Below are 22,319 nucleotides of genomic sequence, written 5' to 3' on the forward strand. Positions count from 1 at the left end.
CCCACAGGTAATGCTAATTGTTAGCATCTTGCATTAAAGTGGTACATTTGCTATAATTGATGATCCAATACTGATATATTTTTATTAACTAAATTTCATAGTTTACATTAAGGTCGCTTTTTATGTTGTATGTTCTATGGGTTTTGACCAATGTATGATGACTTATATCTACCATCTCAGTATCATGCAGGATAGTTTCATTGCCCTAAAAATCCCCTGTGCTCCATTTATTCATTCGTCTGTCCCCCTGAACCTCTGGCAACCATTTATCATTTTACTGTCTCCATAGTTTTGCCATTTCTAAAATGTCATCTAGGTGTAATCATACAGTATATATCCTTTTTAGATTAGCTTATTTTAATTAGCAATATAACTTTTCATAACTTGATAGCTGAATAATTTTTCATTGTATAGATGTACACAGTTTGTTTATCCATTCAACTGTCGAAGGACATCTTGGTTGCTTCCAAATTTGGCAATTATGAGTAAAGCAGCTATAAATAGGTTCTTGTATACAGATTCTTATGTGAACATAAGTTTTCAACTCATTTAGGTAAATACCAAGGAGTGCAATTGCTGGATCATGTAATATAGTTAAGAGTATGTTAAGTTTTGTAAGGAACTGCCAAACTCTCTTCAAAAGTGGCTCTATTATTTTGCAATCCCATCAGCAATGAATGAGGGTTCCTGAGGGTTCACATCCTCCCCAACATTTGGTATTATCGTGTTGTAGGTTTTAGTTTTGCAAAAGGTGTATAGTGGTATCACATTGTTTTTTTTTTGAATTTGCAATATCTTGCTGACATGATGTTGAATTTTTTTTTTTTTTCATAGCTTATTTGCCATCTGTGTATCTTTTTTGGTGAAATGTCTGCAGATACTTTGCCCATTTAAAAAAAATCGGGTTGTTTGTTTTTTTATTGCTGAGTTTTATGAATTCTTTGTATATTTTGAATACCAGTTCTTTACCAGGTATACATTTTGCTAAGATTTTCTCCCAGTCTATAGCTTGTCTTTCATTCTTTTAACACTGTTTTTTGCAGAGCAGAATTTTTACATTTTAATGAAAGTCTAACTTACCAATGTTTTCTTTCAGGGAGAGTAGTTTTATTATTGTATCTAAAAAGTCATCATGAAATCCAAGACCACCTAGATTTTCTCCTATTATATTTTAGGAATTGTATCATTTTGTGTTTTACATTTAGGTCTGTGAGCCATTTTGAGTTAATTTTTTTTAATTAAGCATTCTCACCAAAATTTTAAAAAGCATATATTTAATTTAAAAAGTATGCATTTGTATTTACATGTAATTTATGTAATATTGATATTTTTAAATGAATTGATAACTAAATATTTTTAATGTATTAGTTTTAATTTCTACCATCAAAATTGTTTTCAAATATCAATCATTTGATAATTCCAGTAGGTCCTCATTCAATTTTTGTTGAAAGCTAAGAACAAGAAATTATCTGAGTTGCAAAAAAGCCATTCTCATTCTTAATATCAGCACTGATATTTAAAAATCTTTATTTTGTGACCTGGAGTTTTTCTATGACACAGCAGTTTTCCACAGTGAGATCAGTGACATAGGGGACATAGGTCTTTCTTTTGTAATGTGGGAAAAGAGTGACTATGAAAGGAGAGGAAGAAAAGAACATGTTTTTAGGCAGATCTGTCTTATGAAAGTACATATGTGGGAGTTGAGAATGGAAATTGAGCATTAAAACCAATTGGGCACTGTCTTCTTGTAGTGTAGCCTTTGGGAAGCCTTCAGGTTCCCTCAAGTAGAATACACCAGGAAGTCACCTGGTCAATATAGTCTTGTTGATAATCATACACTTAAATTGATAATTAAAGCGCAGTGAGGAAGTACAGGGACAAGGGGCGGGGCAGATAGATAATTTCAGTTGATTTGAGGGATATTGAAAGTAAACGAAATGAAATTGTATAGTGGTTTGGAGTCTGCAAAATACTTTCATGAATTATCTACTTTGATCATCATGTTAAGCTAGTAGGATATCTGTGGCAAGGTTTTGCCCCCATTTTACAGGTAAGAAAAATAAGGCTCAGAGAATTTTTTTTGGTAGAGGGTTACTTAGAAAATCTTCTGATAGCACTTCTAATTAGTTTCACATGACACTAACTGCAAACTATTTTCAGAAAATTGAATCCATATTTACTCTCATTTGACTGTGAAAACCTTGAGAATTCATAAATGTTATTCAGATTCTGCAAATCTGAAACACTGCCTAATAAATCTTTAACCACTAGTACATTTTTAACCACCTGAAAAACTTAACATGGAATATATTTCATAGGTGTATATTTATTTGGGTTTGTTCCGTCTGATGGGGCTGACTAATACAGTGAGAAATGTTATTAAACCTATCTGTATCTTTTGTTTGTGGGGGCTGTAGTATAGTTTCTATTAATTCCTCCTACTTTCGTACTCTGAATAAACTGCACTGGTCTGGGTTATAAATTTAAGTCAGATTAATTTCTACCTTTTAGGTATGAGGAGCAAGAGTGTCTTATCACCTTTAGTGAGAACTTTCATCAGTCTTTTCTCACTCGCAAACATACCAAAATTAAACATTAAATGCCCTAATCACTAGCTCTGTATATATAAGTAGATTGAGGGTCAGCAACATGAGTTATAATTCTTTGTTTCTACAGTATATTTTAGGTGAGCAAAATAATTTGCTTATTGAAATTAGATTTGTGGCTCTTCTGGGACAGAATCGGTCATAAGGTAGTTGTGAGGAAATCAGAAATTGCCCTTTCAGTGCTGAATGCCCACTCCCATGTTTGTAGCACTGCCGACTTCCAAAGAAAGTCCTAGACCTGCATGTCATCTAAGGGTTCTAAGGTAATATAGTTCCTGAAAGGGTCCAACTGTCTTCCATCCCCAAAGAAGAAAACATCAGTTTTCAAAATATGTTTTAATACATGTAGCTTTCAGGTCCAAGATGATATAATGTTACATTTCAAAGACAAATTTATCCACTTAATTATTCTTTTCCTGAAGGAAGAATGTTTTCTGAAATTTCAAGTAAGATTTTAACTAAGAATTAATTTCTTTAGATACTCTCCAGTGTCTCAATCTATTCAATAATATGATCAATGAAAAAGATTTGCACGTATCACCACATTTGAGGTGGTTTAGTTGAAAAAATTTGCAACAGCTTACTGAATTCCTGAAAGAAAATAAAATACTTTTTAAATGTAGGTAAAAGCATATTGAATTTAAACATTTTTACTTGACATCAAAATTTCTAAGAACAAGAGTATCAATATCAAATCATTATTTTGCTATCTCCAAGTACATTTGGTTCTAGACATCCCCACTTGTTGCATGATTATCTTTGCTTGTTAGTGCTAGAAGAGCTTATTTTTGCAACATTTATTAAGTCCCATCGGAGGAGATGGCATACGGGCTCATCTACTGTGCTAACTCCAGTCTATTAATAGTGGCTGCTTGCAACATTAAGTTAGGAAGGTTCTGAGGCTCACCCATAAATATCGTGATTGATTAGCTGTATCTGCTATGAGCCTGTGTGTGTTTGGTGGGGATACAAGGAAAGATGGGAAGAGGAGAGCATAGGCCGTTTCCAAATATTTCCAGCTCTGACATAAGATGGAAAGTATGTCAGGCCAATAGTTAACTGTCTTCTTTATGGGTCAGTTCTATAGGGTTGGTGGCCCAGTAAAAATATTCCTTCACATTGCTGCAGTCAACTGTGAGTGAGTAAAAGGGCTCTCTGATTTTATTACTATATGTATTTGTTAAGGAAACACAAAGATCTCTTCTCTCCCACTCTGCAGATAACTTTTGTGGCCCAGGGGCATTTTCCCAGCTGGGAGAACTTACAATCTGGGGACACTGTGGTGGTTTCCTCAGTAGTGAGCATGCCCCTCTGGATGCCTGCAGGGGTGGTCACTCCAAAGTCATCGTCTGTGCCACTGGGAGTTGGGAAGGGGTTCTCTGGGGTTCCGTGAATGGCAGGATTTACTCCTGCTTGTCCTGCAGGAAGGATTGCATTTTGTATGTCTGGATTCACCTGACTGGTGGGCAGGATGGCTCCCGGAAATAAGGGCTGGAAGATGAGGCCTGTGAAGATTTGTGGGGCCACTGGCTGGAATGAGGGAAGGAAACAGAAAACAAAGGAACACATTTTAAGGCGGGTCAACCAGCCTTTTCTCTTTTGAAGGCAGCAAGTTTGGATAGGAATGGCAGGACAAAGAAGGTAGAGCCAGAGAAAATAATAAATATGGGGTCATTCCTCAGAGGAAACACCTCCCTCCCTGAGCCAAACCAGATGCTGGTTTCATTACTAGGATTGCTTGCTGTCTCCAATTCCCTCAGAAAGGGAAAGCCACAATCAAGGCAGTCACCAGGAAAGGAATAACTGCATCATTTGCTAAAATCAGGTGTATCCGCAGGTAGAACTAAGGCAGAGAATCCATATAATTATGACAGGCTATACCTCTGTTATTGACCTAAGCCATAGTCTATCTTTTGCCCATAAAAAGTTATTTAGGAGCATAAAAATTAATGGAAAAAATTAATTCAAGTGGATTAATCAATCTTCATGTCATAGTTTACATCCCCTCAAGTTTCTTTTGATGTATTTTTCAAAGACATTGGAATATTCAGTCAGAATTATTTCCCTTAGCAGTTCAGCCAATTGTGTATTCCTTGGGGTTACCCAATAGAAATCCTCTTTATTGGACTGTGAATGATTTGCACGCTGGTAATGAATGCTGTTGTTGCCACACTTGTGCTCCCCCCCCCCCCCCCCCCCCCGGGAAACAAATTACTGTGAGAAGTTCTTCCTAAGAAGAAATAATTTGATATTGGCTGGTTTTGGAGAGAGTTCAGGCAGGAACCTGTTCTCTGGGACCTCCTAGTTCTGATGGCATTCTCATAGAATAAAAGGGTCCAGAGCTCATAGTTAAGATTCAGGACAGTTTCCCCAGCATGCTTCTCAATTGTTGGTTTGCATAAAAACCATATGAGGAGCTTGTTAAAAAGACAGTTTCCTAGGCTCCGTTGTTAAAGAGATTCAGCTTGAATAAGTAGAGGCCAGGAACCAGGAATCTGTATTTTTAATCAGCATTCCAAATTGTCCTGATGTGGTGGTCCAGGAGAGAAGTTTGGGAAACACTGCCTTAGATTTACAAGGTATTGAAATCAGAATTACACTTATGCTGGCTAAGAGATAGGAGTAGAGTACAGAAGTTTTCAAGTTGGGTCATGACATCTATAGATTGAAATAAAGAAGGTGGGTCATACCCATCATTAAAAAGGAAGACAAAAAAATAGACTATAAATTACCTAGTGCATTCCATATTGTTTCATGGAATGTGTGTATGTTTGTGTGTGTGCGTGTGTGTGTTTGTGTTAGCTGCCTGAAAAATTTAGCTGTTATTGTGGGTTTTACTAAAAAAAGTTTGAAAACCACTGGCCTAGTATATAGAAAAATGGCTTTTGATCTGGATTTACTCTTTTCTGACCTTGGGGCCTAAATTGCTTATGCTCTCTGAGCCTCAGTTTCTTTATCTACAAAGTTAGTTTCAAAATCTCTACTTTGTAATTTGGTGAGAATTAGAGGCAATGTAAAAGATTTCCTAAGGTGCCTGCTATATAGAATTGGCTCAAAAACTCATAGATGTGGGTGTTCATATGTCAATGTTGGCAAAATAGCACATGGCTTCATTTTATTTATGGACAATCTAGCAAATCTCGACCTTTTCCACAATAGAAAAATAAAAACCCCTGTGTTCCCAGATATTGCCTCAACTTTTTACTTTAGTGTCATGTTTAGATACCATATTAATTTAAGTCATTTTTCTCTAAAAATGACTTATGGGGAAATGCATAGAAGTACCTAGTAATGATAACATGAGTTGTATTTAGGTTAAGCACTCTAGTTATTCATGTATATAGGGAAGAGTTCATTCATCACTATAAAATGCTAGAAAAAAGACTATATTTTCACACAAAAATTTAAAATTTAAGTCAAGAAAATTAACCTTTCCTGAAATAAATATCAATATGTATATTATTCTACATCTGTATGTATTTCAATAATATATAATCCTAGATTTTAATCTATATAAAGTTAAAAATACACACTGACTTTCTGGATAGGACTGGGTGAATAAAATACAGAAAATAAAAGCTAAATCAAATTAATGGAAAAGTAGCTGGAGAAAGATGATAAAATCCTGAGTGAGACAAAGAATAACCTAATGCAAAGATCTATAAAAAAGTTCAGTTTAGTTTAGTATACATCACGTTTAGGGTTTGTGGTCAAAAAAGACCATGAGTATGAAGACAGAAAACAGCATTGTGGTAGTACTGAAAATAATTTGAAATGTTAGTAATTAAAAATTTTTTTTTACCAATTCCTCTGAGCTTAGGATAGTCCCCTAAAAAATAATAACATAAGTTATTAGACAAATTTTAATATGTTCATGGCAAGATATCTATATTATAACTTCAAAATTTGAAATAGTTTTTAAGATTATAAAGAAAAATTTCTCATTATTTTCAACAATATTTTAAACTGTCTTTGTGATTTGTACCACAAAATTCAAGTCAGCACATGATATCGCACTGCTAATATTTATTATCTGAGTGATGTGAGGTCTTCCAGACTTAAAAAAATCATTTATTTTTCTATTATTAAATAATAGATGCACATTGGAGGAAACTTGGAAAATGCATAAAGCAATAAGAAAAAAAATATAATCATGCAGTTTGATGTATTTTCTTCCAGATGTTTTTCACACATTTCTTTTTTTACATAATAGAAGTCATGGAATTTATACAATTGTGTCTTAGCTTTTCTTTTCATACTATACAACAATTATTTCACCGTATTACTGATAAAATTTATAAAATAGGCTTTTAAGCACTCACAGAATATTTGCTTTTATGTTGCAGTTTATTTAATCATTTTTCTTTTATTTACATTTAAGTTGCACCCAATATTCTTCCATACTGTAAATACTACTTTGATGAATATATTTATAAATAAACCTTTGATGTATTTCAGATTATTTCCTTGGGATGTGTTCCCAGACATGGAATTAAGAGTTGATGTGAGTTTTATATAAGATTTCTTTTTGAAGTAAAAGCTGCCACCTGATGCTCATATTTGATCTTGACCCTTGGCAATTTTACCAGTGATTTCAAGAATTACCTTTCACAAAAGAAAATAGGGAGAGAGAAGAGTGTTTGTATCATTTTTAGAGAAAAAATATATAGTTAATAAATAAATTTGAAATTAAAAATTAAATCCCCCAAATTATTAATCATTAGATCAGTCCCATTAATTAATTTTTTTCTTAACAGTGTGGTTTAAAAGATTGACTGGCTGCTTCACGTGTAATATTTACTAACTGTATGATTATAACTGAGTAAATGTAAATATCTCCAGTTACTCATCTTCAAACTGGCGATATAAATATTGTCTATAAAATGTGTTGAAAATTAAATGAGATAGTACATAATAAAAAAGTACTTAGAAAAGTGCCTGGCACATAGTAAACACTCAATAAGTATTAGTTCTTGTTATTATCAGTTTCCATACAATGCAAAGTGAGTAGGAAACTTGGAAACTCCCTGGTCAATTGAGGCAGGATTAAATATTTCACACTAAGATGATTTAAAACAAAAATCAAATTACAAAATAATCTTACCTGGGCTCCAAGTTGTGCTACAATAACTGGTAACATCTGATAAAAATAGTGAAAAATTCAGTAAAAATATATATTCAAAGGTAAGTTCTGGCAGATGATATAAATAGTGAGACTCTCTTACTAATGAATCATCTGTAATCATAGATTTGACTCATAGAGCTGGATGGGAATCAGGACTCATCTAATTTGTGAAAAGAAAAAGGTTAGACCCAGGGAGATTTAGAAACCAGTCCAAGGTAGCACATTTAGAAAATAGAAGTTAATAAGTTGAATGAAAAAAAAAATTTGGTCTTAAGCTACTTCCAGACTAAAAATTATTATAAGAATGAATGATATAAAATGTTATAAAAATGCATGTGTTTATTTTGTATGGCATTTGAGAAGACACATTAAAACACATAGTGGATATTTTAGATACAAAGATTTCTTGAAGCATATATAGTTAGTATCATAATGGCTGCCTGGATATTTTGCTGTTAAAATAGAACACTGGTAGCAATTATGGATGGTATTGTTCAAAAACTCCTGGCACAGGCAGAGCTCTTAGAACTAAGTGAGAAATACTGATAACTATGTAAATGTTATGAATTTATGGTCGAAAAGATTTGGGTAGTATGCGATGTATTGATGTGCTTTAGTAGTTTTAAGAAGTAACCAAGAATTTGTGAAAGAAAACTAAGGTTTTAAGATATGTTTTTATTTCTATAGAAATTCACACAGTGCCAGGAAGTCATCAAAATGGGACTTTTAATACTAACCAACCCAAAAGATGTGAAAATCTTATGAAATAGACTATTATTTCCCAAGACAGTTGGTGTAGTAATACCCATAATACCAAAAGGTAAAAATTACATACATTTAAGGAAAAACCTTACTGTCAATGAAATTCTTGGCTATTGACGAAAAACAGCTAATCTTCAGAGCGGCAGTGGGAAAGTGAGTTGGGGGGAGGAGGGAGGGACACTTTGGATTTGGGAGAAAACAAAACTGAAATTTCTTTTTTAAAAGTGAGTGGGAAGGAACAAAAAATACAAATAGGAAACCACAGATGTCAAGGTAAAAACTGTAATGAGAGAATTTAGTTGTTCACCAATGTAAAAATAAGGAGAAAACTTTTTAATTAGTTTTGGAAGAGAAATTATTTGACATAATGATAGCTAACACTGAGTATTTGCTATGTGGTGGGCACTGTTCTAAGTGTTTTATATATATTTACTCATTGAACTCTTATAACAGCTCTAGAGGTAGGTTCTACTTTAATCCCCATTTTAAATTATGAGGAAAGTGAGCCACAGAGTGGTTAAGTAACTTGGCCAACATCACACAGATAGTAAGTCGTGAACTGGGATTTTACCAGAAGCCATATGTGGTGCTAGACTAAACTCAAACACATTGGCTTTGATTTAATTAATGGGAGCTGTGGACAGGTGCTCAAGTTTCTGGCAGAGGAGAGATGCCACTTTGCATAGGGAAAGGCAGCGTCAGAGAGACTGACAGGGGCTGCACAGGAGAAGGTCAGATATGGGGATCCTTGGTGGTGGCATAGCATAGAGACAATGAAGAATCCCCACAGAAATGGGAGTTTATTTATATTATTGCATTTTAGGGAGTGTGTAATGTCAAGCCCTCTCTACTGAACCTTCAGTAATATCTACAGTGCCCACTAATGCCTTTGACTGGAGTGGATATTCTTTGGTGAATATCAAGATGTACAAAGTCTGTCTTTAAGGTTAGTGCAGGGCAACAATTGAAACTGAAGTTGGGAAGTCAGCGTAAGGATTATGCCAGTATCATGTGTTAAAGAGATTCTCATTTTATTTGCCTATCTCTGTAGACTTTTTTAGAGGATCACTTTTATTACTGAGATACAAATAAGCAGCAAATATGTTGAGTGAAGGCCCTAATATATCTGTAAATAATAAGTACTGACTTATTCATACAGAAAAAGTCGAGAACCATATGACTTCACTCATATGTGGGATATAAAACTGAAAGCAACAAAGGAGCAAGACAAACAAATAAAAAAACAAAAAACAAACTCATACACACAGACAACAGTTTAGTGGTTACCAGAGAGATGGTAGAAGGGGATAAAAGTGTCAAATATATGGTGATGGGAGGAGAATGACTCTGGGTGGTGACCACACAATGGGATATATAGATGATGTATTACAGAATTGTATACTTGCAACCTATATAACTTTACTAACCATTGTCATGCCAATAAATTTTAATTAAGAAAATAACTACTGACTAATAGACAAGTACACATCTCAATATTAAAAAAGAAATGTGAAAATTAGTTATGTTACAGAATTTCACAAGTACGAATTAATATAGTATAGAGTATCTTGTGTTGTTACTTTGGACAAATGAAGGTACAGAAAAAAGCATTAGTTGCACATGATGTAGAATTTAAATCGAGCAACTTAAAATTATTTTGTTAAACTCATCTTTGATTATAATTACTAATTAACACAACTTTGCTCTCATTAAAACCTGGTGGTGTCCACAGTGGTAAGAAGATGGTTAGGATATATTTGTCCATTGTGGTATTCATGCTTCATAATTTGAGAATGTGTATTAAAAGTCCTACATGTTTGTACGTCTTTGGAACTATAAGTTCTTTTCCTAAGAACTGGTCCTAAGGAAATAATCATTGATATAGTCAAAGACTTAGTTACAAGGATGTTTGCTGTAGCATCACTTAGTTAAGCAAAATTTTGGAGGAAAAACCAATTTTTTGCAATACAGTAGAATACTAAGCAATCATTAAAAACAATGTTATAAGTGAATATTTCAAAATACAAAACTATTCAAAATTTATTAAGTGGAAAAATCAGAGTATAGAACATTAGCTAGGGTCAGAACATATTTTCTTTAAAAAAGAAAAAAAACAGGAATGACATATCCTAGAATATTGAGTGTTTAATTCTAGCTGAGTGAATTTTATGGGATTTTGTTTTGTTTGCTTATCTGTGTTTTCTAAGATCTTTAATTAACATATATTATATTTGTAATAAATAATAAAGGTACTATAAAAAATTAGACCAATATGTGGGAATGATAGGGTCTGAGATTACCTATCATTGGAGAATAATACCTATGGAGAATAAGTTCTCCATAAAGACTTAGTCATAAATGGGTCATTACATTTTTCTCCAGACCCTAATTATTTATTTAGACAAGTGTCAAAAAGGTGAAAATTTGAGCTTTCTCAGTAGTTAAAATTTAAACACTTCTAAAAGGAGTGATACCCTAAGTATGTCATTTGTATCTTAGTGTGAGAGGGTTTTCTAGGGTTTTTCCTGAAAGCAAATTATGGAGGGTGGTGAGAAAGTACTGGAAAGTCCTTGGGGGACTTTTGAGGGAGCATGGAAAGGGGTGCAAAAAAGGGAAGATTAGATTGCTAAATTTAAATTTTATCCACCTCTTAATTTAGATGATTCTGGTCGCCCAGAAAGTCTTCAATAGAAAACACAACATGCTAGAGAAGAATCCAGATACCTCTCAATTTCCCTCCTTATAATTTTTACTTTTCAGTCTTCATCAACTCTTCAGATTTCCTGATACTCATTACAAATGCATTTTAGAGATATTATGGGGAGCGTGCTCAGTTTTCCTGGGGTGTGTTTTCATGGATTTTCAGCAAGAACCAAATTGCCAAAGACAGTTCAGCCGAATATCACTCTCCAAATTATCTGGATAAAATGTTCGAGAACCTTGAAAATATTCTTTCCTCCCCTTTAGGCTTCCACCTGAGAACATAAATGCTCCCCATTTTTAAACCAAAGTGGAACTTACTTGTGGCTGCAGCTGCTGTTGTACGTTTAACCCTCCTAGGGTCAGTGGGAGGGTCTGGGCAGCAGGTGCCATCCCTGCAGCAGGATTTAGCTGTAGGGTAAAGAAGATTTTCATTGTGTTGTTTCAGTTTGGATATTCAGGAAACTAAAATGTATTTACAAAATATAAATTTGTTTAATGGAGAATTTACTATGTAAATGTGTAGTATTCTATGTTGCATTTGGAATTAGATGTAGAGATGAAGTTCAAAGACTTGTTTAGTCTACTGGTACAACCACATGGTCTGCCGAACTTTTTCCATATTAAATGTTTCCTTGGCATTTAACCTGTTCTCTTTGAGAATTACTTAGATGATTTCATCCTAGCTTTTTCTTTTTGGCTGTAACAGCAATGATTCCTGGAATTTTCTGATGGCTTTCTTACAAAGAAATGAATTCCTTCATAGGTATCCCTGTGAAAACTGTGAGGGTCAGAATAAAATATCTAGTTTGTATGTGGTCTAATACCATATATATATATATATATATATATATATATATATATATATATATATATATATATATATATGTAAATCTGACCACTGGAAAAAAGTCCACTTTAATCAGGAAAGGAACTTAAACTATATGTAGTTTAAGGAACCATATAGATATGCTATGAGAAATATGAAATTCTGTCTTTTCTCATTTGCTCTCATCGTTGGGGTGAAGATAGCAGTCATAATATTTGTGTGGGTGTGTGGATATTGTAGGGGTAGTGAGGAGGGGGTGGCGGAGGAATGGGGAGAGGAGCTTAGAGAAGACGTGAGAAAAACTAAAGAAGTAAAGACTTCAGAATTATGTGAATTCCTTTAGAAACCCTCTTGCTAAGAAAAATGTTTTATGATGTGTTGAATAGTATCCAGCTTTCTGGCTTTTCTCTGTCTTCTCTCTTTCTCTGTATGTGCACATTTGTGGGTACACACACATATATACACACTCAACGTTAAGTGTGATATTTATTTAACAATAGATATTAAAATGATATAAGAGGGTACTTACCAGTTGCAGATCTGAGCCCAGTGTGAGCATCTGTGTCAGTGGTATCAGACCTAAAGAAGAGAAGACCTGTACGGCATTGAAATTGATGTATGAGACGGGAGGTTGTCTGTTTTCACTATACTATCAATGGTGGATATCCTTAAGTAACTTATACTCTCAAACAGGTGAATTTGCCATGAAGGTACATGAAGGTTAAGCTTCAGGGCCTCTCACTAGCATTGTCCCCTTCCATGGCCCTGGCAGGCACCCTAGCAGTATGTCCAGTTTATGGTATTTCTCAGCTTAAAAAAATGTGTACTACTTATTTCTTATTATAAACTATTCACTTTAGTACTTGATTTTACATGTCTAATTTTGTATTCTTTTCCTTATAGAGTGTCCCCAAATTTTATAAGCTTCAGTTTTCCTAAGGAGAGAGATTGGCTTGAGTTCCCTAATGTCCATCTACAGATTAAAAAAGAGATCTTTAGACCCTGGTGTTATTTGATTGTACTATTTCAAAAAGTCTAGATGAAGGTAAGGTGGGGTACTTTAGAGCAGAGGAATGGTTGGACTGGGAAGAAAGGTAGTAGCCAAGAGACAATAGAGTTTTCAAAAGTATTTAAATATGCTTTGAAGAAACAAATTTTCCAGTGACACATTAATTCATTAACAATGGAACTTAAGAAAACCATGTGGAAATGTGCAGTTATTTTTATAGATTACCTCCCAATCCCTGCTAGCTCTGGCAAATACTACATATGACATGCCACAGTATTTCAAGGGCATAGATAATCAAGGTTTATCAACAGGTATAGGTATTGCTTTTCAAAGTTTACTAGATAGGTTGCTAAACCTTATTATTATTCAGACAAAATGAAAAAGAATGAAGATTTGTATTCCTGACTCAAAATTATTGTATTGGTTTCTGTTTTACTTTACTCCCAAAAGGAAAGTCTCCCTCCCTCCCTCCCTCCCTCCCTCCCTCCCTCTCTCTCTCACTCTCTCTCTTTCTCTGTCATGAGACTGTGCAAATCTTGATTTTAAACCCACTGATCTTAACATGTTTCCTTTGCTGGTCTGTAAATGTTCCCCGTTGGAGGACTCTTACCTGATTTAGCTGCTGTTGGTTTGCTAGGGCTGCCTGATCTGGAACCAGCTTTGTTGGAGGAAGTCCCAAAGCAGGGTTGAGCTGCATCTGTGATAACAAATATTTGGTGAGGCAAGGAAGTGTTTGAAGTTTTGTATCCACTTATTTCCAGGAGGTAACAAGTTGTCCCAAATGCAAAATGTCTGTCTTTAGGCTCTGTGTGTTTTGGAGCAGTTTTAATTTCCCAGAACATTTTGTGCCTGGCAGGAGATTGAATTGTAGAGTGGAAAAATGCCAGCCCAGGAAATGTGCAGTGGAGAGAGAGGTAGGGTGGGGCATGGCACATGACTATCTGGTGTTAGTTCCTAGGCCCCCACTTCTTTTCTGTAACTGCTTTCTTCCTTTTTCAGGGCATGAAATATAGTCTGCCTCTTAGCTCTGTACACATTTGTTTTTTCCTAATGCCTGAAGGTGTGCTGCCAAAATTCCTACTGCATTTTCATGAAGCTTCATGCTTTTGCCTCGTGCCTGACCAGTCACTTTCTGTAATGGAAGTTCAGTCTTTTTCCTGGCCAGAGTATTTTCCTAGTGTATTAAGAATCACTGAATTTCAAGGGTGAAAATGTGCTTACAGTCCACATGACCTATTTGTATGGTTTTGTTTAGAGATGAGGAAAATGAGGCCCAGACAAGCAAAGCGATCTGCCCAAGGTGACATGGTGAGTGGCAGAGCCAGTACTAGGATCTTGCAAGTGCTCTTGGTCCTTGAAGAAATTAATCCTTCCCTCAGCTCCTCTCAGCATTCCCTCTGTATTCAGGTGGAAGCTCGCTGGCTATGTTGACCGCAGCTGGCCTCTGCTCTTGGCTGCATGACAGATGGCAGTATGGTGTGGCCCTCCACTAATGCATGTGCCCTTGGGTTGCTTGGATATACCCTGGGGCTGCCACTGACTCTTGGTTTCACTTTGAACTTTTTCCCTTAGGTGTAAGAGGTAAGATTGGTATTACCTGTGTTTAGAGGTCCCTTTAAGTTTTAAGATTATGTAAGTATACATTCTGCAAATTTCTTTTCATCTCTTACAACCTATTGTCAGAATGGCAGTCAGAGTGACCTTTGAAAACAACAGTCTGGACATTTCACTCCTCTGCTCATGCTGCTCATTGACTTCCATTTTAACTCAGAGACCCTACAAGGCCCTCAGACCCTGGGCTCCGCTGCCCCTCTGACCTTCCATCCCATCTCATTTCCTCTCGCTCACTCTACTACTTCCTTCCAGGCTACTGGCTGCCTCTGCAACAGTGAAGGCTCACTCCTGCCTCAGAGACTTATGTCTTTCCCCAGACACTGGCTCACTCTCTCACCTGCTTCAAGTCTTTGCTTGTATTCACCTTCTGATTGAGGCCCACTCTGACCACTCTCTTGAATATGTAACCTGCCCCATCTCCAATGTGCATCCTATTCCCAAACTTTTGACCTACTGAAAACAATTGCTAGGCTGTTTTAAGTGTCCATATTTGCAAATTGACTCATTTTTATGCCTTTATGATAATTGAATAAATTCATTTACTACTAATGAAAAATACCTGTCCATGTGTCCTGATTTTTCATTTGATAAATATCAGTACTGTACTTAATAGGCATTATAATGTCACCTGTTTCATCTCCTGCACCACCAACTCTAGCTGCTTTCACGTTATTGGCTATTAACAATCTGAATTAAGCTAGATGCTACTCCTTTATTTACTTTGAATGATACTTGTGCTCCTGGAAAGTTTTATTGATCATGAGTTTTTACAAGTTGTATAGTAATGTAAATACACTAGAGGCACTCTATTTGGAGAGCTTTTTGGTAAATTTATTTGGTGAAGTGGAAAATACATGTTTTACAAAAAAAAATTAACTTCCTAATTTACCTTGTTTAGAAATTGAATTTTTGCAGATGTCTTTCAAGCAGGATGTATGTATATTTGAAATGAAATGAGAAGGAGGTTATTTATTTATATCTGTTCTGTCCCCTTTCCCACAAGATCACTCTGTGCATCTTCTTCATAGAACTAATCACAGTTATAATTCAGTTGTAATTTATTATTTCTTTTGAAAAATTGTTTATTAGTACCTACAGTCCTAGTGAATACCATAAAGGTGAAGAATCATGCCTTTTTTCACCCTCATCATTGTATAATATCTTTAGCAACTAGCACATTATCTGTTTAATAGAGAGTGTTCAGCAAATATTTACTGATTGTGTGGCTGACTAAGAAGTGTCAAGTGGGCTTGAAGCTGACCTAAAAATGGTTTCTTTGTGTTCTGCTATTTCACAGCAAATATATTCTAATTGTTTTCTCAATGACCACACTCAAACATCTCAAATAGTGAAAGGGAAGTCCACTTAGAGACCCAAACAACTCATCTCATGTCTATAAAATATTGGAGTATGTGTTCGAATACAAGTGTCCCCTTTAAAAAAAATAAAACTATTATATGTGAACACATTTTGTGATAAAGTGTTCTAAATAAAAAATTACAGAAAACTGTAATATTCCCTTGGTACTACATGATATGGTAGGCTTTTTAACGTTTATACAATCTAGATGTTTGTGCTTCCAATTAGAAAAATCAGAAAATGCAGTTTACCTCTTTAGTGATGAGAAGATAATTAGTTGCCAAGCAATCTTAAATTATTTTTGGAAAGTAAAATAAATACCCATTTTGTGTAGATATAATCTAAGACATTTCTTTTTCTCCTAATTTCTATCTTATTGTTCTGACAAGATAATAGAAATCCTACCACAAATGTAAGTACATTGAAATATGCACTAATACTTTATAAGTTTATTATCTTTCACCTTGGAAAACAAAAACAGGAAACTAAGGGAAAGGGTCAGAGAATAGAGCAGTTTTGACTGAGGGCGGAAGTGAGATAGGTCTACAATTAAAGATGCTGCTAAGGCTGGTTGGTACGTAAAATAAACAAATTACACTTACTGGTAATGAGTGAGTTGATCCTAGAAGACAAAATAGAAGAATCGTAGTCTTCATCTTTCAAATTGGTACCTATAACAACAGAATAGTATTAGAATAGTATTACTCTTTCACTCCATTTTTTTCCTTTGGAGAGAAAATAATACTTTAAAAAAAAAAGAATGTTCTATTTGAAATATGGTCAGTTACTGTTACCTTTCTCTCCACTAGGCAAAATGTACAGGTGAAACAATTTTCAAAGTCCAGTTGATTTCTCCAGTTTCTGTGGTGAAAATTTTTTTGATGAATTGTGAGTTTGTAGAAGGAATTTAAACTCAACTCCAGGAGGTTGGCAACTGAGAGACCAATCAGGACTTAGCTGTCTTCTGTGAAATCATTTGGTTTCTTTCATTTCCCAACACTTCATTAGGTGAGTTATTAGCTGCAGACATCACATTACCCAATGTCTACCATTCAAACAGAAGGTATTTCAGGAAGACATGCCTTGAGTAATTAAGAAAAAATAAAGACAATTAGAAAAATTAAAATCCTTCTTTACCTCCATCTCCTTCCCAAACAACTTCCCAGATGTACCTGTTTAATCATGTATGAACATATAAATCAAATATCAAAATACATATAACTGTATGTCAAACAAACAAGGCCTATTATGTATATTGCTCTGCAAGTTACTTTGTTTACTTAATAATAATGAACAACTCTATGTGTCAGTACATGTAGATTAATTTCATTTATTTAATGGTTATATTGTATTATGTTACATTTTTGATGGATATTTAATCCATTTCCATTTTATTTACGATGAATATCCTTATAAAAATTTTTTTCACATATGTGGGAGTATTTCTGTAGGTACTATTTCTAGAAGTACTATATTAAAGAATCCGTATGTTTTAAATTTCAATAAATATGAATGACAATACAATGTTAACAAGTAACTATATGCTTGATAAATATAATGCCAAGAGTATATGCAGGTATGAAGGAGAGTGTGATTAATTTTGTTGGGGGCAGAAGGGCAGAGAAGGCTTATAGAAGAGGTGACCTTTGATATGGATTTGAAGACTAAAAAGAAATTCATTAAGAACTCAAGGAGAGCATCCAGGCAGACCAAGTGTCTAGATATGAAGGAGAAATGTTATTGTTCCCTACCACTGGCACAAAATGGGGTGAGGGTGTCAGTGGAAAACAGGTTTGGAGAGATATCTAATCACCTGTAGTATTTTTGTTTGTTTGTTTCTATTACTCATTTTGGCTCTTGATAAGATATTATCTTATATGGCTCCTTCATTATTTCCCTATTGCACATTTCTCTTGAACTAGATGAGGAATTCCTGGTGACTTGTCTTATATTTCTTTGGTATCTCCTATGTTAATAACATTAACATTGCAAAGCAGCAGATGGTCACTGTCTGTTGATGAATAAATGGTAGAGGTATATACTATAGGGAGTTGGAGCAAGGTTGAGTTGAGGGAAGACTTCAGCGAAGAGATGGGGCTTTATGTGGATTTGAAGAATAAATATGATTGACAGCACAGAGAATAGCACGATAAAGGGGGTGAATATTAAGAGGAGCAACAGAACATAAATGCTAAAGGATGCGGAAGGGAAGCAACTTTATTTATGAGAATTCTCTCACAGGCTTTCACAGACACATTTATTCATTCTTTTATTCAGTCAATTAATTCTTCCAACCCATCATTTAACATATATTTACTCTATGTTCTGCTAACATTGGTCCCTGGGAATAAAACAATGAATGGAAAGGACAAAGATCCCTTCCCTTGTGGAGCTTGCATTTTGGTGGGGGAAATATTAAATATTCAAGTCTCATTGTGTGGGAGGGAGCCTGTGACTCTGGGGAGCCCACTTTCCTCTGGGCATTATTTTCAATGAATATGTAGGAAGAGGGGCTTCCTTAATTTTTTTGTTTGTTTATTTGTTTTTGATGTAGGCAGAGTTGAATTTTAGGCCACTATTTTTCCTTGGCTTAGGTGAGGAGACTTGTGTTCTATCACCAGCTTAGAGTATGGTGTTAGTGAGTAACTCATTTGAACCTGAATCATTGTTTGTGACTGTCTGGGCATCAGGTAATTCAGGGACTGAAAGTGCATGGATTGCCTGTTGCAGACATGCCTCCAACCCCAAGCTGAAATGGGACACACCCTAGCTCAGAAACTGAGCAGTCAGTGGGATCTGACCAAAATAAACAAGGGAAATTAAGAAGGCTGAGTAATTTCATAGATGAGAAATTCTAAGTCTGAAAGCAGATAGCTTGCAATAACGTAATTATAGAGTTGGGTGTCAAGAAATATGTACTATAAAAGGGAAAAAATCCTAAATCATTCTAAAACTAAGAGACATCAGCAAAACCAGTGAAGTAATTTATTTTTCTGAAATAACTTAGGATATCAGGATTCATTAAAGTGCTTTAGGGACTACAGGTGACATTTCTTAGCCCTGTAGGTCTAGATATTTCTTGATCTTTCATATTGGTTTTAATTTCACTTTTTTTGGGTTATGGACCCTTTTGAGAATCTGGTTGAATCTACACATCATCTCTTCAGAAAAATGCACATATGTCCATGAATACAATGTGTATTAACTTTAGGGGTTTCATAGATTGTGGTAACATTGAATTCTGTTTATGTAGAAAATTTTCAACTCAATATTAAAAATACACTCATATGGGTTAAAAAAATAAGCTTGGTTGTAGGTGACTTTTCAAAATGGGAAAGAATGTCCTGCAAATGGCAACAACTTAGGATGCTGAGGGGAGGGGTAAGAGATACAGTACTAGTGTAAGGGATCAATTCATGATTTCAGTGTATGGATGATGATATAGTTTAGAAAAGGTTCTGGAATGGTGTTGGGAATTTATATAGTTTCAGAGTCAATACAATACTGACAATTGTGTAGTGACTTTCAGTTTTTCAGAAGTAATCAGGAAAATATGTAATGTCAGAGTCAAATAGAAGGTCAGTAAATGATTCTGTGGTGCCATAAGGATATTCTGTGTTTCAAAGTTAGATGCAGAGTCAGTGTAAGGTTGGGTGCCATCAGGGGAGATGCTTTTGTTTCAAAGTAATGGTTGTAGGTGCCAACTTCTAGACCATTGCAGAATGAAGTGATTTGTTTTGTAGTTATGGCAGATGTTAATGTGAAATTATAGTTAGAGCTGGAGTTGCAAATGGGGTGGTGGTGGTGGTAGAAAGTGCTTTAGAAGTAGTGGTAACAGGGGCAGAGAAAGTTATAGGAGTGATTTGTGTTTGAGGATAAGAGCTTGAGAATAAAAATATTTGAATATGGGTTTGGATAGAGGAGCACAGAAGGAAACAATTCATTTTAATTAGGTTGAGTTTGTCCAAGTCTATTGTTGATATATAGATTTGGATGATGGTGTGATGAGATATTCTTTTGGGGTGGCTTTGGACAAGATTGAGGTATATGAGTTTTTTATGAATAGGATATTTTAAGAAAATATTCTGGTAGATGAGACAGTGATTGACTATGGGGTTTGTACGTGTTTTTGGAGAGCAAGCTCCTAATTGAATGGCTGTTTTAAGAAGAGCTTTGGACAGGACAATTCTTTGTTTAATAGCTGCTCTTGAACGACTATATGGAAAGGCAACACCAGATGATGCAACTGGTTTTGGATGGCTTGGCTCTTTGCTTATTAATTATTCTTTAATGGTTTTGAGTAAATCCAGGTCTTAACTGAACAGTTGCTTTTGTACTAGCTTTGGACAAAGAAGTGTCCTTCTGATAAGTTAGTTGTAGGTGAGTATCATTGAAAATAATGCCCAGAGGAAAGTGGGCATCCCAGAGTCATAGGCTCCCTCCCACACAATGAGACTTGAATATTTAATATTTCCCCCACCAAAATGTAAGCTCCACAAGGGAAGGGATCTTTGTCCTTTCCATTCACTGTTTTATTCCTAGGGACCAAAACAATGTTAGCAGAACATAGAGTAAATGTATGCTAAATGATGGGTTGGAAGAATGAATTGACTGAATAAAATCAGGCAGCTGATTTTAGATGAGTTTTGGGTGGAACAGATCTTTGTATATTGGCTTATTTCAGATGAGTTTGTTTGAGGTAGCTCCTTGCTGAATGGCTTCTTTGGAGAGAAAATTCTTTGCAGATTCGCATGACTTTGATGAATTTGTGAAGAGGCAGTTCCCAGCTAAACAGTTGCCTTTGGATGAACTTTGGACAAGGAAACTCTTATATGACAAGTTGATTTCAGATGAGTTTGTGTAGAGCTAGATCTTAAATGAATAGATGTTTTGGGATGAGTTTTGGATAAGGGCAGTTCTTTGTTAATTAGCTGGTTGGTCCCTAATGAATTTATATAGAACCAAGTCTTGGCTGAACAACTATTTCTGGATGAGTTTAAGAGGAGTTATCAGCTGGTTTTGGAAGAAATTGAATATTTTATTTATTTAGATATAATTGACCTATAACATTGTATAAATTTAAGGTGTACAACATATTGATTTGACATATTTATATTGCTGTGTGATTGCCATTGTGGTGTTAGCTAACACTTTTATCATATCACATAAGTGATAAAATGTTGAATTTGATCAGACTTTTACTCAGATGAAGTTGGCCTGAAAGTCAATGAATCAGACTGTGCTGTTTGTTTGGTTCTAGTTTTCCTTTGCTGACTGTCACAGTATTGGTCAGAGAGACAGGTAAGCAGAAAAAAACCGTCACTGAATCTTAGAAGAGAAACAAAGGAGTAAACCGGAAGTAGTGTTTTTATTTGACCCTTCATTTTACTGGGAGGTATAAGCTATCTCTCATTTGTCTCTATAATTTAGTTGTATGAGTTTCTTGATTGTAGACCTCTGGTTAAATACCCCAAACAACTTCCTAATTATGTTTTAAATCACGAAATGTCAAGGAAGTGCTGAAGTAATAATTGTTGGCTTCTTGATCAACTGTCAAATATAGGTATTTATGTTAATTGGTGTGAGAACGTGATGATGTGTGTGGTGGGGAGGAATTCTTGTCTTGGGGTTTGTTTTAGTGGCTAGTTTCACCATGTGTCATCATCCCCTTACCATAAACCCAATTAAGTTCTAGTCTTACAGCTAATTAATTATTCAAACAAATATCTCTTGGGTATACGCTATTAATGTTTATCAGACACCATGCTAGACAGTGGGGGATTGAGCTAGTAGGTTGTCAATTTGCTATCCTAATGTAAAATGACACCTAAAATGCAATCATGCCGATGGCCAATGTCTTGCAGTGTGGATGGAGATGGAGAAGTCACTACAAGAGACTGAGAAGGAACAGCATGTAAGGAGAAAAACTTGGAAAGGGTGGTTTTATACAAGGCAAATAAGACAGTTTTTCAAGAATGACCAAGTTATCAAATTGTGGAGAGGTCAAATGCAATAATGACTAAACTATGTCCATTTAAAGTAGCAACAAGTACTGTGTGTCCCCGAAAATAATACCTGGCCAGACAATCAGCTCTAATGCGTCTTTTGGAGCAAAAATTAATATAAGACCCAGTATTATATTATATTATATTATATTATATTATATTATATTATACCCACTATTATAGTAAAATAAGACCGGGTCTTATATTAATTTTTGCTCCAAAAGATGCATTAGAGCTGATTGTCCGGCTATGTCTTATTTTCGGGGAAATAAGGTAGTCACTGGTGTACTGAGGAATTGGAGTCATGGGG

General features: G+C 35.1%; 1 protein-coding gene across 2 annotated transcripts; it reads right to left on the bottom strand.

Annotated features, from left to right (window-relative positions):
- Window positions 1–2,938: 2,938 nt before the first annotated feature.
- Window positions 2,939–16,840, bottom strand: AMTN (amelotin). Of its 2 annotated transcripts, XM_019757080.2 has the most exons (9): window positions 16,799–16,840; window positions 16,607–16,675; window positions 13,642–13,728; window positions 12,552–12,617; window positions 11,515–11,604; window positions 7,711–7,746; window positions 6,409–6,435; window positions 3,872–4,136; window positions 2,940–3,197 (listed from the first exon to the last, which is right to left on the bottom strand). In XM_019757080.2, coding segments are annotated over exons 2-9 (627 nt in total). In that variant the 5' UTR covers window positions 16,661–16,675; window positions 16,799–16,840; the 3' UTR covers window positions 2,940–3,195. The 2 variants fall into 2 exon arrangements, 1 of the variants encoding a protein (XP_019612639.2); XR_012493701.1 differs by lacking the exons at window positions 6,409–6,435; window positions 7,711–7,746; window positions 16,607–16,675; window positions 16,799–16,840 and having other exon boundaries at window positions 2,939–3,197; window positions 13,642–13,895.
- Window positions 16,841–22,319: the final 5,479 nt, after the last annotated feature.

Source organism: Rhinolophus sinicus, linkage group LG02, assembly GCF_036562045.2.
Source record: "Rhinolophus sinicus isolate RSC01 linkage group LG02, ASM3656204v1, whole genome shotgun sequence".
Lineage (NCBI taxonomy): Eukaryota > Metazoa > Chordata > Mammalia > Chiroptera > Rhinolophidae > Rhinolophus > Rhinolophus sinicus.

What these genes read in the sequence shown, in the direction of transcription:
- AMTN (XM_019757080.2), bottom strand. Translation starts at nt 16,660, where the DNA reads ATGAAGACTACGATTCTTCTATTTTGTCTTCTAGGATCAACTCACTCA. An exon ending in ACCAACAGCAGCTAAATCAG is followed by an intron (nt 12,618 to 13,641) that starts GTAAGAGTCCTC and finishes AATGCCGTACAG; the next exon opens with GTCTTCTCTTCTTTAGGTCT. An exon ending in TAGCACAACTTGGAGCCCAG is followed by an intron (nt 6,436 to 7,710) that starts GTAAGATTATTT and finishes ATTATTTTTTAG; the next exon opens with GGGACTATCCTAAGCTCAGA.